Genomic DNA, 16,319 nt, shown 5'->3' on the forward strand with positions numbered 1-16,319 from the left:
GTGAAGACAATCTAAACGACCTTATAACTGAACTCATGATATAATGCAAAAAGGTTGCTTAAAATTTGGTGGGGAAAATTTGAGCATTCTGAAAAGTTCCTAGTGTTACGTCCCTAACGTCCCTATGCAAACCTACACCATTGGTCCATTAACAAAAGGACTATTATTGTTGTGTTAACGTAGTATATATTAGGGCCAAATAAAAGGAAAAAGAAGGACTACGAAATGTAAGTCATCCTATTGCTCCGAGAAAAAACAGTCGAATTATTACGTAGGGTAATGTAACTGTAATCAGGTATGCATTTTACATACGTGAACTGTAGCTGAGAGCTACGACATTGGCTTGGCTCATGAAATAATTCAAATAGATCTTTTTTATGGTTCTTTTTGGGAAACAAAATGTAAAAAAAAAAAAAAAAAAAAAAAAAAAGTCATGATATGACGCAATTTTGCCATGGCACGACATGGCGAGGCAGTCCGACGCCGATGCAGCCCACCACCGCAGCTTCAAAAAATCCTAGGGGAAACACTGAATTGCCTGTTTTCATTTCTACAGCAATCAGCAGTAATGGTAAAAAAGGTGGATAATTTGTATTTCATTTAAATTATTTTGTTAAATTTAAATGAACAATTTTCAGCTCAAGTAGATTGCTTGCACTTTGTTTAAACCTTTCCTTCAATATCACTTCTGCCACAAACCCAGTGTTTGATGAAGTGTTTTGCACTTTATTAATTAATGCAAAAAAGGAGTGGAAGGAGTAAAAGTGATTGACAATAATGATATCTATTCATTTATAACTACAGTTTCGCTTTAACATGCAAAAGATGTGCTTGTTCTCCATCTCTGAAAAGGCATCCACGAGCTATATGTGTGTTTGCAAACTCATTGTACACTCTTCTTTTAAGAACAGTGTACATACATCGTATAAATTGCAGGACGTCCTTTTTCTATGCCAAAAGCAAACAAATATACCTGGTGGAAATATATTTTATGTTCTTCTCTGGATCTGTCTCACTTCACTAGGACATGAAATGCTAGATGGTGCGATCCCATAAAACATGATATTGAAACACTATTTAAATTTAGCTATTAAAGGCCCACAACAAATTCCATCTTAAAGTTCAGTTGATGCCAAATAACATCCAGATTAAAGTCTAACATTACAGCCAGAGGGCTTGCTGATTTATAGACAGTTTTGTTATATTATAGTGGTACCTTGAAAATTTAAAAATATGTACAAATATGTATGTCTCTAATATGCAAAATAAAAAAATATATACATATACATTAGGGCTGTCAAACGATTAAAATTTTTAATCGAGTTAATTACAGCTTAAAAATTGATTAATCGCAATTAATCGCAATTCAAACCATCAATAAAATATGCCATATTTTTCTGTAAATTATATATATATTCTGTAAAATAAATTGTTGGAATGGAAAGATAAGACACTAGATGGATATATACATTCAACATACGGGATATAAGGACTGTAGTGGGCATTTCACTCTACTGTCATTTAAATCTGTCTATGCTATCCTCACTCCGAAGCATCTACTTTTTCCAAAGCTAGACAGCTAGTGAACGACGCCTTAATAATCAGACTTCTTCCTTTTTCATCTGATTTATTAATAAAATGGCCTCAAACCATTGTTCTCTTTAGATCGTAGTGAAACTACAAAAAAAAAAAGTACACAAGCATTGCATTAGCAACAACGTTAGCTTAGCACGATATACAGGTTCACTAAACATAAACAAAAAGCGTCTCATACAAAAAATATAACATTTCGCTTACTAACATAATATGTACATTCTTTGCAACAACCATACTTACGGACAAATCTTGTCCAAGGATCATATAAGCACAACATTACAACGTAGGCGTCAGCCCGAGATGTCATGCAGCCATATTGTACTGGCAAGAAAGCAATAAACCATGTCGCAAAGCGACCACAAGAGTTCGCTGTTAGACAGCACAAAAAACCTTGGTGTAAAACTTACCAAAAGGCAGAATACTTTCTGACATGGGACAGTGGGGGACATGTGCGTTAATTACGTCAAATATTTTAACGTGATTAATTTAAAAAATTAATTACCGCGCGTTAACGCGATAATTTTGACAGCCCTAATATACATACATTTACACAACACAATGCACCAAAAGTGCTTGAATTTAAAACAGATCAATCATTTCACGAAAAAAAATGCCTCAAAAGAAATGAGTAAATTTTGAATGACGTCAGGTATAAAAGGTGTGTTTTCGCTCTTTCTCACACTACAGAAGGGTAATAATGATGAAAAAGAGAAAATTTGATGCGTCCTCAGAAACGGAAATAGATCTTATTCAGCATGTCCACAAGTCTGGCTTGTCTAGCACAAGATCATTGGAGTTTTGCCCTGGGATACAATTACCTTATGTGTTTTAATGTTTCCTACAAACATAACATATTTCCAGCAATATGTATAGAACATCCAAAGGTGGTAGTATTACTATGTCAGCACACATCATTCATTCTGTTCCCTCACCCGTTTATAAGATTTATAAACGTTTATTAATATTAGAGAGGCCTGTAATTGTCAACATGGGTAAACCTCAACCATGAGAGACAGAATGTGGAAAAAAAAACCTGAAAATCACATTGTTTGATTTTTTTATGAATTTATTTCCAAATTAGAGTGGAAAATAAGTATTTGGTCACCTACAAACAAGCAAGATTTCTTGCTGTCAAAGAGGTCTAACTTCTTCTAACGAGGTCTAACGAGGCTCCACTCGTTACCTGTATTAATGGCACCTGTTTTAACTCATCGGTATAAAAGACACCTGTCCACAACCCTCAGTCAGTCACACTCCAAACTCCACTATGGCCAAGACCAATGAGCTGTCGAAGGACACCAGAGACAAAATTGTAGACCTTCACCAGGCTGGGAAGACTGAATCTGCAATAGGTAAAACGCTTTGTGTAAAGAAATCAACTGTGGGAGCAATTATTCGAAAATGGAAGACATACAAGACAACTGATAATCTCCCTCGATCTGGGGCTCCATGCAAGATCTCACCCCGTGGCGTCAAAATGATAACAAGAACGGTGAGCAAAAATCCCAGAATCACACAGGGGGGACCTAGTGAATGACCTACAGGGAGCTGGGACCACAGTAACAAAGGCTACTATCAGTAACACAATGCGCCGCCAGGGACTCAAATCCTGCAGTGCCAGACGTGTCCCCCTGCTGAAGCCAGTACACGTCCAGGCCCATCTGCGGTTCGCTAGAGAGCATTTGGATGATCCAGAAGAGGACTGGGAGAATGTGTTATGGTCCGATGAAACCAAAATAGAACTTTTTGGTAGAAACACAAGTTACCCTGTTTGGAGGAGAAAGAATACTGAATTGCATCCGAAGAACACCATACCCACTGTGAAGCATGGGGGTGGAAACATCATGCTTTGGGGCTGTTTTTCTGCAAAGGGACCAGGACGACTGATCTGTGTAAAGGAAAGAATGAATGGGGCCAAGTATCGAGAGATTTTGTGTGAAAATCTCCTTCCATCAGCAAGGGCATTAAAGATGAGACGTGGCTGGGTCTTTCAGCATGACAATGATCCCAAACACACAGCCAGGGCAACAAAGGAGTGGCTTCGTAAGAAGCATTTCATGGTCCTGGAGTGGCCAAGCCAGTCTCCAGATCTCAACCCTATAGAAAATCTGCAGAGGGAGTTGAAAGTCCGTGTTGCCCAACGACAGCCCCAAAACATCACTGCTCTAGAGGAGATCTGCATGGAGGAATGGGCCAAAATAGTCTGCTAGCTTAAATGCTGGAAAAATTTAGCCAAAGTCTGCTAGCTTAAATGCTGTAAAATGCTAACGTTTTTATTTTACAATGCTCTTAACAAATCGTTCAAACACACATTTTCATTCATGAAAAAGTTGTGTTACTTAGACATTTCCAAACGGTAACAAGCATAAAACAAAGTGATTCACAAAAGATTCCTTTTGAACAATATTGTGCAAATTAGAATAACTTCGCAGCCAACTAGCATAATTGAATGGACTGAGTTAAGACTTTGGGGGTACTGCTGTACTTTGTCAATTGCCTTTGTATTTGTTTATACTGTATAGACAATTAACACCCAAAATCAATCATGCCTTGTGTAAATTCTGAGCTGTCCTTTTTATTATATGGACTGGAAATGACGCAAGAGAGTGGCAAAAGTCTTTGTTTAGAACTATGCTCCATTAATAGTTTTTCTTACTGAAGAACGAGAGAGGAAGCAGATGTAGGCTAGTGTGCCAGCGACATACAAATTCTGAGTTGTTATGTGATCGTGACCTACTTGTGGTGAGGCACTCTCGCAGCTGATGGACGCGCTCGTTGGAAAAGGCTACAGGCAAACATGATGGCTGAGGGAAGTGCGCTTGCTCAACACACTGCTGTCATTCTACTTTCTGCCAAAACAAGAGACAGCGCAGATAAAACATGTACATCATCTCATTTGCATACAAACGGCATTGTCAGCCGTTATCCATACTGGGGAAAAAAAACGTACCTGTAATTTGTTTTAGTAGTAGTGTTGTGTAGTTGTACAGAGAAACTGCCATAGAAATACAACCGGTTTAATTTTTTAAAAAATATAATGCTTTCAGCACATAATTATTTATACTTTTTTATTTACTTTTTCATGTTAGCAGGTAACACTTTATTGAAATTAAGTGAAGTTTTAACTGCGATTGGTAAATAATTTTGCATTAGAATATCTGTTGTCTGGATGGAGATGCACTCTGTCAAGGTACCTTATTACTTTGACATGTCTCGATGTGATTTTTTTTTTTTTTTTTTTTTTAACTAAAAACCTTACCTTGATGCATCTTTTTATACTCTGGAAAGTTAAACTGCCAATCACTTTTAAAATACCATCAATGTTGGTGTAATCTGTATATCACTAATTACCTTTGAAACACCTAGTTCAAATCACAAAAAATCAAGTGTGTGGTAACCAACGTGTACTGGAAATATAATCGTAGATATGATATTATTTGAAGTTAAAAGGGTTCAGCTGAATGTAATTAAATCTTACCATACAACGACTGACATATTTGAAACCTGATAGTGTGTCATACCACAACCATAAGTAATTTAGAGGCAAACTTCTCACACCAGTCCTTAATATTATTTTAATACAAACAAATATATAAAGAGAAGAGAGAGTGTGCGCGCATGAACCAGGAATGAGGTTACTAGGTTAAGGGATTGTGTTGTGATTTGAAGGAAATTGAGTGTATGTTCACCAACAAATGTAGGACAGAACAGTTATATAAGGTCTGTGGTTTGATGACGTAGCCAACAAGCGCACACAGTGAACACAGTGAAAAGTGAGCATTAACAGGAAGTAGCTCAGTAGGCACACTACAGAGCATAACTTGTGGAAAATCTTCACATAATCGCACATAAAGCCTTGCAGATGTGCGGCCAGGCGGACTTCACATGTACTTTCATGTGAACCTAGGATAATGTGTTCATCCGCTGCAATGTCGGCATCGCTAAAATTTACATGCACAAGCGCTCATGGTACTTGAACGTCAACCCACATAAGTGACCGACAAATATGAACTACTGTCATGCTTTCAGGTGTGAATGTTGCCTACACAGCATGGTGTTTTATATATTTTCAAATTTACTGTTTTCTTCAAATCTCAAGTAGTAATGTAAAGGCCATCTTGGAAATATGCACTTGTAGCCATATAAAAAGTTATGTGGTTTAATCTATCTGCTATATGTTCAACGCCCTTGTTTTAGAGTCTCTACTATCAAACCATTAACAGATCTTTTGAGGGTCATATTTTCTTCATTGCAGATGAACAATACCCTTTTTAAAATGTGCATTTTCTCTGCCGCTTTCTGAATTGATAAGGAGCAAGATTAGTTTTGTCATCTCTACTCAGGGACTGTCTAATGGACATGTACAGAAGCGACTTTTCGAGCCCCTTCCTGATCCTAATGCAGATCAGACACAGTCTAGACTGGGTTGCCGAGTTGTTCTGATTTGTAGGTCAAACCTGTTATTTTTTTACTCACGTGTTAAGGAGGTTAGTAAGCTTTTGTTTTTTTTTAAATTATGAAAGTATTTTCTGTCTACAAAAAAAAAAAAAAAATCAAATCTCAGTCATTTGGTCCTGAGCTATTATAATTTGCACAAATATTTAAAACAATGCTCGGTTGTGATTTAAATCTTGACCACATTGACGAGAGAATAGTTTTTTGCGATAATACAATTGACACTTTAAAACAAAGTTATGGTTAATCTCCACGAACAGAACATGTAAACACAGATACGGATTCCTTCATGTGCAACACACACTCACTGTGTTTCCTTATTTTGAGTTTGCGTGATACGTCAGTGAGTAAAACCCACACAACCACACACATCTGTGACAGCCCTGCATCCTTGGAAAAACAAATGACTTAGAAGTTGATCATGACTAGAGTGGCATGAAAAAGTTTGAGCATATCCAGGGAAGTCACGACAAGTGTTTGGCAAAAGTTCTTTACTAATGGAGGAGCATTGTTCTTCACCATTTTGAGGCTTCCCAATTGAACCAGTGTAATTTTGTCTATGTCTGATAGGTTTCTTCTCCAGTGTTTGGAGGATCTGGATGCCAACCTTCGGAAGCTCAACTCCCGCCTTTTTGTCATAAGAGGCCAACCAGCCAATGTGTTCCCGCGGCTCTTTAAGGTTAGATTATCTGAAAAGTGTCCCTCTTGGAGGCTTTGGGATTTAATTCCTACCCTGTAAGCATTGATGTGTTTGCTGTTTCTGTGTCAGGAATGGAAGATCTCTCGGTTGACGTTTGAGTATGACTCTGAGCCTTTTGGAAAGGAGAGAGATGCCGCCATCAAGAAGCTGGCAATGGAGGCGGGAGTGGAGGTCATCGTTAAGATCTCACACACACTCTATCACCTGGACAAGTATGTTATAAAACAACACTAGGTCATTGTTTAGAAAATACTTTTAACATTATGAATTTAAAAAAACAACACTAGGTCATTGTTTAGAAAATACTTTTAACATTATGAATTTAAAATATATCTGCTGTTGTGAGCACTAAAATAGATATCCATTTCAAAAGGCATGTTTTTTTTTTTGTTTGTTTTTTTTAATCAAACATTGCATGAAGTTCAGTAGCTTCTCACTATCCCATGCAGAACTGGATAAAATGATGGTCTCAAACTTTTTTCTTACCCACCAGGATTATAGAACTGAATGGTGGCCAACCTCCTCTTACCTACAAGCGATTCCAGACACTAATCAGCCGACTGGATCCTCCAGAGATGCCTGTGGAGACACTTTCAGACAGCCTGATGGCCAACTGCATAACACCTGTCTTGGACGACCATGGAGACAAGTATGGAGTCCCATCGCTGGAAGAGCTTGGTGAGAGAAACAACAAAATTCTGTTGTCACTTCTTAATCCAATTTTCTTTTCATTGATATTTGACAATGTAATAAACTATAGTGGACCATCAGAAGCAGTTCATAGTCCATTATAAGGAGGTGGTTCTACCATATTTTGTGTATTTTTTTTTTTATAACATAAATGGTCTTAAACCTGTATAGCACCACCTCCAAAACACTTTGACACTATATTCTCATTTAACCACTTATGACACAACATCAGGAGCAATGTGGGGTTCAGTATCTTGCTCAAAGATAGTGAGATGAGGTCATCATGGCGGTGAATCGAACCCACAACGTTTGGGTTGGGGAACGACTACCACTGACTGAGCCACGCCGCACGCACAATTCATTTAACACATCACAAATATTGAAATACATTGAATCTAACTTTAAACTTTACACAAGTTTTAATTTGTGTCCTTAATATTTTAAATGACATTAGCATAATTAATTGCCAGAGCAAAGGAAAAAGGACTTGTACAAGTAAAGGCACTATACATACAAGTAGGGCTGCAGCTATCGAATATTTTTGTAATCGAGTAATCGACTGAAAATTCTATCGATTAATCGAGTAATCGGATAAAACATTTTTTTTTAGGTAAAGAGCAATTATAAGTATACATGACAAAAAAGACATTCAATCCAATATTGAACCATTTTCAGTCAATCAATGTCTTTATTTTCGATGAACATTGTTGAAAACAGCCAACAATTGCATCTAAGATGTGACTAGAAAAAAAATTCACTGCTTTCACTCAAAAAACTTCTAGATCTTATTAAAATAAAACATATTTCTGACCTAAAAATCTAATTACGCTTGATAACACACATCACTTGAAAGCTACGTGTTTTTTTTTTTTAATTTAATTTCCATTTGTGTCAAGCTACTTTTAGGTTCTAGTTAAGTTAAAGTTAGTCTAAACTGTAAGTACTGATAGGATTTTGAGTTTTTGCAGTGTTCAAAATAAATGTGTGATACCTGCTGTGTTGGAGCACATTAGGGACCAGTGCTGCTTGCTGTTTTATTCAGCAATGACTACTTAGCTAAAACTGACAGTTAGCTTTATTATGTTTTAATTTTACACCCTCATCACTCTACAGCGCTGTGTTTTTACAGATTAAATAAAGCCTGTATGTAAGACACGTTAGCCACGCATCGACAATGGTCATAATCAATAGAAACCTAGCCCTCTGAAGGGGTAACGTTACGCGAACGTTATACTTATTAGCGATGAGAAGTCTACTGCTTAAAGATGGCGGCTGTTTCCTGACGCTGCCCAGACACGGCTGAGTCTGTCATTATGCATCTAGTCCTAAATGCATGCGATATCTATGAGACGCATCGGACACTACCTGCTAGTAGCATCATGCGGGCGTAGTTTTTAGCAATGTCGGGATAGTTTGTAGCGGCTGTCGGCTGCGTCAAGTTTTTTTTGTTTTTATTGTATTGCTTCTTCCTTTATGCACGTGACGTCAGCGCGTTGTCCCGCATTAAAAGTAGCCCGTGCAGAACGTGATGCTTAGAGCTGGAAAAATTAAACGATTCCTCGGGGTGAATAAAATTACTCGGATCAGTTTTTAAACTCGAGTTACTCGAGTTGCTCGAGTATTCGTTTCAGTTATACATACAAGTGATCTGGGTAGAAGACATTCTCCAAGTCCCCATTTTACAGCACAGATCTCACTTGACAACTTTGCATAAAATGGGCCTGCATTCTGCTTGTATTTCTTCATACTAAGGGCACGTGAAAGTTTGAGCAAGCAAACCAGTTTCTTCTTCCATTAGATAGAGAACGAAAGCTCCATCAATCTTAAAGAAAATGTAAAGAATACGGCTTATTTTTAGCCAAAGAGACTGCAGTGTTGATGCATATTAGTGGTATTCTGCCCAATTTTCAAGGCAAATAGCTGTAACTGTCCGTGAAATTACGAAAGACCGGTCTAAAAACCACCTTTTGCTTGGCACAACCTTAAGCTTATCTAGATTTGTGGCGTTGACGAAAATAAGGCTCCATCTGTCAAGCCATATTTTTCTTGTATTTTAAGACACCACTGGTCTTAATCTGAGTATTGGATTAATTGCATGGCAGCTCATCTTCTATCCAGATGTCTGCTTTCCATTCACAGATGGTTTGGCTCAATTAATAGCCAAGATTTGCCGGCAGCCGTCTGCTGCCTCCACCTGGACCAGCCTTTCACACTATATATAAGATGTCAATACAGTATTTAAAGTTTGTAATGCTTCCTTGGTAGGGGTCAAGCTGTTTGTCTCTTAAATTAGCCTTGAACGTTGTCAAACTGTTAGCATCTGTCAGACCACATTCATTCCTAGGAGCTTCAGGCTTGTTCCACTTGAATAGAGCAGATGGCTACTGTGTACCCATGTGCTTGTGCTCTTGTCAGCATGTTAGGTGTGTTTATTTATTATCAAACTACCAGACACAAGTTCAGACATTCTTTCTCATGAATGAATGAAAAGTAACTCTCTATTTTGTAAGCACTGTAATTTTCAGACCATCAGCCATATCTTAATATAAGCCGCACACAGCAAATTTTACAAGAAAACAGAATTTGTTTACGTATAAGCCGCACTGGACTATAAACCAGGGGTCCCCAAACGCCGGGCCGCGGACCGGTACCGGTCTTTGGCGCATTTACTACTGGGCCGCACAGAAATAATAACTTATTAACGACTGCATTCTGGCCAAATTAACGCCCAAAGTAGGCGTGTGACTACTCTAGATATAATACTCGTCATAGAAATCCATTGATTGGACTGCTAGAAGTACATCTTGTTTTGTATATCTATGTGCGCTTGTCCTCGATAATGATGTAAGACATACAGCGGGCGCATCACATTTGTTACCGGAAAAAATTAGCCCCCACACTGGAATGACTGAAAAACAGACGTCTTTGGACATATTTTCTTGCGGGGAAAAGGGCACCTGATGAGCCAGAAGATGAGCCTAAAACCTCGAAGAAAAAAAATCCATGCCACTTCCCAATCACTAAAGACCCACAAACTGCGAAGGAGTGGATTCGTGACCCGTATGTGAATAAACCGAGTTATTCGAGCATGTCTGTGCAACAGGAATATCAGCTCGTAGAGATCGTAAATCACGGTGACCTTAAACGTACATTTGAGACAAGAACTCTACCGAGGTTCTGGATTAAAGTCATTTCGGAATATCCCGACATCGCTAGGAGACCACTGAAAACTGTGCTACAATTTCCAACATCGTATCTTTGTGAAGCGGGCTTCTCTCACTCCCCTATCTCATCTCAGCGAAACAAGCTCAGGCCTCCCACTGATTCAGTGGGTGAGTTGTATTTTCCCTGCATTTAACACGACGGGGCTAAAAACAAATGTTATTTTATATTTGCTGTATTTTTCTGCCGCACATTGCCGGTGTTCTGACAAATTTGGCATTCGCGTAACGTTAAAAATGACCGCGAATGCAGCGATTCCAAAGTACAAGGAATATTAACTTACGTTTGCCATGTTAGCTGCACACAACAACTGCACGCAGCTCTCTCACTTAACGACTTCGCCGTGTCATTAAGCATTAATTTACGCCATTTTCGTGTTGCACATGTATGTTTATGATGTAAATAGTTTTTTAGCAACGTTGGATAACATTGAGAGTCCAACTGAAGATAAAAGAGGGCTTTTTTCACCGCCACAAAAGCTTTGGGAGCAAAATTTTATAAGGGTGCAAAATTTGACCGAACACCGGTCCGTGAAAAAAAGACCCAAATCACACCGGTCCGTGGTGCAAAAAAGGTTGAGGACCCCTGCTATAAACCACAGGTGTCCACCTTGTATTATGGGATTTTTACACCAAAGGACATGCAACTCATGAGCCTGTAAATTCTATAAATTAACTGCACTGGACTGAAAACTGCATGGCTCAAAATGGGTGAAAAGGTAGTGGCTTGTAGTCCGAAAATTACGTTACTAGTAATTTATTTCTGAATCGGAATTCTTATAAGAAATGAACATGAGAAGAAAGTATATTACATGGAGTTTTATTTAAAATTTGTTATCAGCGACAGCATTAGCCACCAGTTTCTCACACCACCTGGGAACTGCAGTAACTGATTTCACAACTCTTGTACGCTATTAAATTTTAACCAAATACTCGATCTGAAAAGAAAACAAGAAAATATTTATTTCCCATTTCCCTCATGACACATACACAGAAAAAATAAGAAGAAAATACAACATATACATACATTAGAAGTATTTTAAAATAGGGAGTTACTTTTCAATCACCCTGTAAATTAATTGACTTGGTGTATCCAGTCTATGTGGTCTGCTGCAGTCACTTTGGAAGATTTCTGATATTTTACTGTACCTTCAGTTTTATCCATATGAGGAATATTAATGCTGCTGCTGCACCACCAAAACTTTAGCTGACAAAAATGATCTGTACCGCCTTTTTCAACTCATTCACTGCTACCCCCCAGCTCAAATGAATTGGACGTCTGTTAGAGATAGACATAAAAAAATTCACACCAGGATAATTAAAGCCACATGATTGGACGTCTGTTATTGTCAATGGCAATGAAAAAGTAATACATTGCATGCATGTGCGCAGGCTTTGACACAGAGGGCCTCCCGACCGCCGTATGGCCAGGCGGAGAGACTGAAGCTCTGACGAGAATAGAGCGCCATTTAGAAAGAAAAGTGAGTGTTGTCTCATTTTTTTATTTATTATATATATATTTTTGTATTTGTGATGAGACAGACTTCCCCAAGTAGCCATACAACACTGCATTCCTGAAAACTGGGAAGTCCCATTTCGAGCTTTTCATATTTCCGATGTCAATCTGGTCAACGCACATGTAAACAATACATATGCCGACAACATTTTTTTTTAAAAATCTCCAAATACGTTTAGCTGACCAATATGAAAAAAAAAAACAGCATGTAGACTAATAACATCATGCTAATAGACTGTAGCAATATATTCACACAGAAATTTCCATGAAGAATAGATGATGTATGTGTTTGTATGCCGCATTTTTTTTTAATATCACACAGTTCAGTTCATGTTAATTTTGTTAAACTTTACACAGGTTGTGACTTTCTAAGGACCATAAATAGGTAAAAATGACAAAGTGAAGATGTGAGCTTTTTATGTGGCAAGAGAGATTTTATATTTGCTCACCAATAATAAGTCAACCTGCTGGAACCTTGAATTAAGGCTTGATTAATGTAACTCGGCGGCACGGTGGGCAAGTGGTTAGGCTCACAGTTCTGAGATCAAGGGTTCATTCCCATGCGCCGGCATTTCTGTGTGGAGTTTGCATGTTGTGCCCGTGCCTGCGAGGGTTTCCTCCGGGTACTCCAGTTTCCTCCCACATCCCAAAAACATGCATGGTAGGCTGATTGAAAACTCTAAATTCTCACTATGTATGAGCGTGTGCGTGAATGGTTGTTCGTCTCCTTGTGACCTACGAATTACGACTTACGATACGGCTGGTAACCAGAGGTGGGTAGAGTAGCAAAAAAATTTTACTCAAGTAAGAGTAGGGTTACGTCATAATAAATTACTCAAGTAAAAGTAAAAGGAGTCATCCAAAAAATGTACTCCAGTACAAGTAAAAAATATTTGGCAAAAACAATACCCAAGTAATGAGTAACATTGTGAGTAACTGCTTACATTTTTGATATTTTTTTTTTTTTTTTTTTTTTTTTTTTTTACAATGGAGCACAAAAGTATCTATATAAACTGTTGTTATAATGATACTGTACGATTAATCCATTACATAACAACATTAAACCAAAGAAATACAAAAAAAAATCTTTGAATTCTGACCAGAGAAAAAAAATTACACAAATGAAGCATTGTTTGTCCAAAGAGCCCAATGAGTGCCCTGTGGTGAATAAAATTGTAATAATAAGATCATATCTCCGGTTTTCCGGGTCAATCGGTGCCAAATAAAAGCTCGGAAAGTCGTTCAAATCCGCACTTTCGAGTCATGTTGAGGGCAGCGCTCGTATGTCAAATACTTAATTTTTTCTGGTGCTTTAAAGACACCACATGATTGAACAGGCTGGCGGGAACATAGAACGGCAAGCTTGCGTCTGATTGGTATAATGGAGTCATTATTGATTGTTGTTGCGATGTCTCATTGGTAAAATTGGTAGAGCTACTCTTGGCATCGCTGGCAATAAATAAATAAATAAATCTAATACGTATGTTGAATAAAGAAGACATATGTTACAACTCATGTGTAGCCCAAAGTAGCGGAGTAAGAGTAGTTTTTTTTTTTTCTTCACAAAACTACTCAAGTAAAAAGTATAGCTGAATAAAACTACTCTTAGAATTACATTTTTCTCAAAACGTTACACAATTAAATGTCACTTCACTTCTGCTGGTAACCGATTAAGGGTGCACCCTGCCCACTGTCCATAGTTAGCTGGGATACGCTTCAGCACCCTTATGAGGATAAGCGGCTCGGAAGATGAATGAATGAATAGTTTTAACTCTTACTTTAAAGAGTACTAAGTACTTAAGAGTTAGTTGAACGCCTAATATTTACGGCGCTTATCTATACAGGAGGTACAACATTTGATAACACCCTTTTTCTGAAATGCAGTGTAAGGCCATGTCTACGAACACAGGTATTAGACTTTTCTTTGTTTTTTTTAAAATAAATTCCTTATTCAATGCGTTTTTGTCCCAAATCAAATTTAAGGGAACTGAAATTTAGTTGTTGGGAAAACCCTTCCTAAGGTTAGTAATTTAATTCTATATTTGGGGGGTCATTTTAACCCACCCACAATTCGTTTCAGTGTCGGTCCCCTTTTTTTCCGTTGATAACAATGCATTTTTTCCTTAATAACCTTGTACATGTTTGACTAAAACAGTCTTACATCGTTTTGTTAAGCTCCTCTTGTTACTTTTATAATATCCTGTATTTTGATGAGATTTTTCGTCAAATTTCAAAGTGGGGAAAACTTTTTAAGAAATACCCGTGCACATGTGGACATAGCCTTACTGTTGGTTGCTGTGGGATGCTCTGCACCTCCCCTCCCTTGGTCTCCCTGTGCACCTTCCAGGCATGGGTGGCAAACTTTGAGCGTCCGAGGATGAACGCCAACTCGCTGCTGGCCAGCCCAACAGGCCTCAGCCCTTACCTGCGCTTCGGTTGTCTCTCGTGTCGTCTTTTCTACTTCAAACTCACCGACCTCTACCGCAAGGTGGGCAATCGTCACAGAGTAGGATTCTTTGAAAAATTACATACATAGTAGTTAGACCAGGGGTGCCCAACTCTGGTCCTTGAGAGCTCCTATCCAGCTTGTTTTCCATGTCTCCCACCTTCAACACACCTGAATCAAATAATCAGGATCGTTATCAGGCTCCTGCAGGGCTAGCTGATGAGCTGATCATTTGATTCAGTTGTATTAAAGGAGGGAGACATGGGAAACAAGCTAGATAGGGGCTCTGGAGGAACCGGACATGGGCACCCCTGAGTTAGACAATTGTATTGCCAAGGTGAAATTCAGTGATGGTATATCGGGTGTCAAACTCCTTCTCTTTCTCACCAGAGCCATTATGTCTGCCAACTAGGTCTGCCATGATTCATTTCCTAATCGATAAATATTTTGATAGTTGATGAATCATTTAGAAACATTGACCTAAACATTATCCATATTTTCAAAAAAAGGTTTTTTTTTTTTTTTCTCACTTTATTTGAGAAAAAAAAGGAGTAAAACGTATTCTCTTTTTAATGAAATGTAATTTTCTTTTCTTTTTAAAAAAAAATGTTTTTTAAGAAATACTAAAGACAATAGTCAGTGTTGTTACTCCTTTTGGGTTTTTTGTTATTTTTTTATACATCTATTTAAGTATACATATACACATATATGGCGGAAAACACAGACAAGGCTGAAAAAGCAGTTTCTGCTCTTTAAGGCAAGGCAAGGCAAATTTATTTATATAGCACAATTCAACAGAAGGCAATTCAAAGTGCTTTACATCACATTAAATCACATTAAAATTAATACAACGTAAAAACAAAGACAATCGAAATAGGAAATGAAATTATACACAAAAATCGCATTTAATCACGAATAGAATAAAAAAAAAAAAAAGGAAATAAATAAAAATAATAAAACATACTACTACTACTACTGCTAATAATTGAAATCAGCAATGGAGATAAGCACAAGAGGAATAGAAAGCAAATAGATCGACATATATAAACAGCAGTGTTTCCCACAGGATTTTAGGAGAATGTGGTGGGAGGGTCTCTGACCATAGGATTTTTTGAAACTGTGGTGGTGGGCTGCATCGGAGTCGGACAGCCACACCATTTCGTGCCACTGCGAGTTTTTTTTTTTTTTTTTCTCATTATTTTTTCCCCCCAAGAAGAACCATAACAAAGATATATTTGAAATATTTCATTAGCTAGGCTAATGTTATAGCTCTCAGCTACGGTACATGTATGTAAAATGCGTTGCTGATTACAGCTACGTTACCCTATGTAATAATGCGACTTTTTTTTCTCGTAGCAATAGTACGACTTACATCTCGTAGTGACTCAGGGTTGGCAACCCAAACTGTTGAAAGAGCCATATTTGACCCCCCCCCCCCCCCCCCCAAAAAAAAAAACTGATACAGTATGTCTGGAGCAGCAAAAAATTAAAAGCCTTGTACAAGCCTTATAATCATCAATACTAGCTATATTAGCCTACTATAAAAATGACTAAGTTGGCTAGAAATACATAATTACCCCTCATGATTAAATTTTTATTTTCCCTGCAGTGGATCCTATAGCGCACCACGTGACTACTCTGTTGTACGATGCCACCACAAGTTTAACTTCATTACAATATTAATGAATTGAAAGA

The 16,319-nt window shown here is 37.9% G+C and overlaps 1 protein-coding gene across 1 annotated transcript in view; it reads left to right on the forward strand.

Moving 5' to 3' along the window:
- Window positions 1-16,319, forward strand: part of LOC130932154 (cryptochrome-1-like) — a 49,344-nt gene that overhangs the window by 14,882 nt on the left and 18,143 nt on the right. Inside the window, exons 3-7 of the mRNA XM_057861598.1 lie at window positions 6,622-6,730; window positions 6,821-6,963; window positions 7,245-7,429; window positions 12,055-12,143; window positions 14,526-14,666. Coding sequence (XP_057717581.1) covers window positions 6,622-6,730; window positions 6,821-6,963; window positions 7,245-7,429; window positions 12,055-12,143; window positions 14,526-14,666 — 667 coding nt within the window. The remainder of the gene's footprint in view (window positions 1-6,621; window positions 6,731-6,820; window positions 6,964-7,244; window positions 7,430-12,054; window positions 12,144-14,525; window positions 14,667-16,319) is intronic.

The sequence above is a fragment of the Corythoichthys intestinalis genome, chromosome 2, assembly GCF_030265065.1.
Source record: "Corythoichthys intestinalis isolate RoL2023-P3 chromosome 2, ASM3026506v1, whole genome shotgun sequence".
Classification (NCBI taxonomy): domain Eukaryota; kingdom Metazoa; phylum Chordata; class Actinopteri; order Syngnathiformes; family Syngnathidae; genus Corythoichthys; species Corythoichthys intestinalis.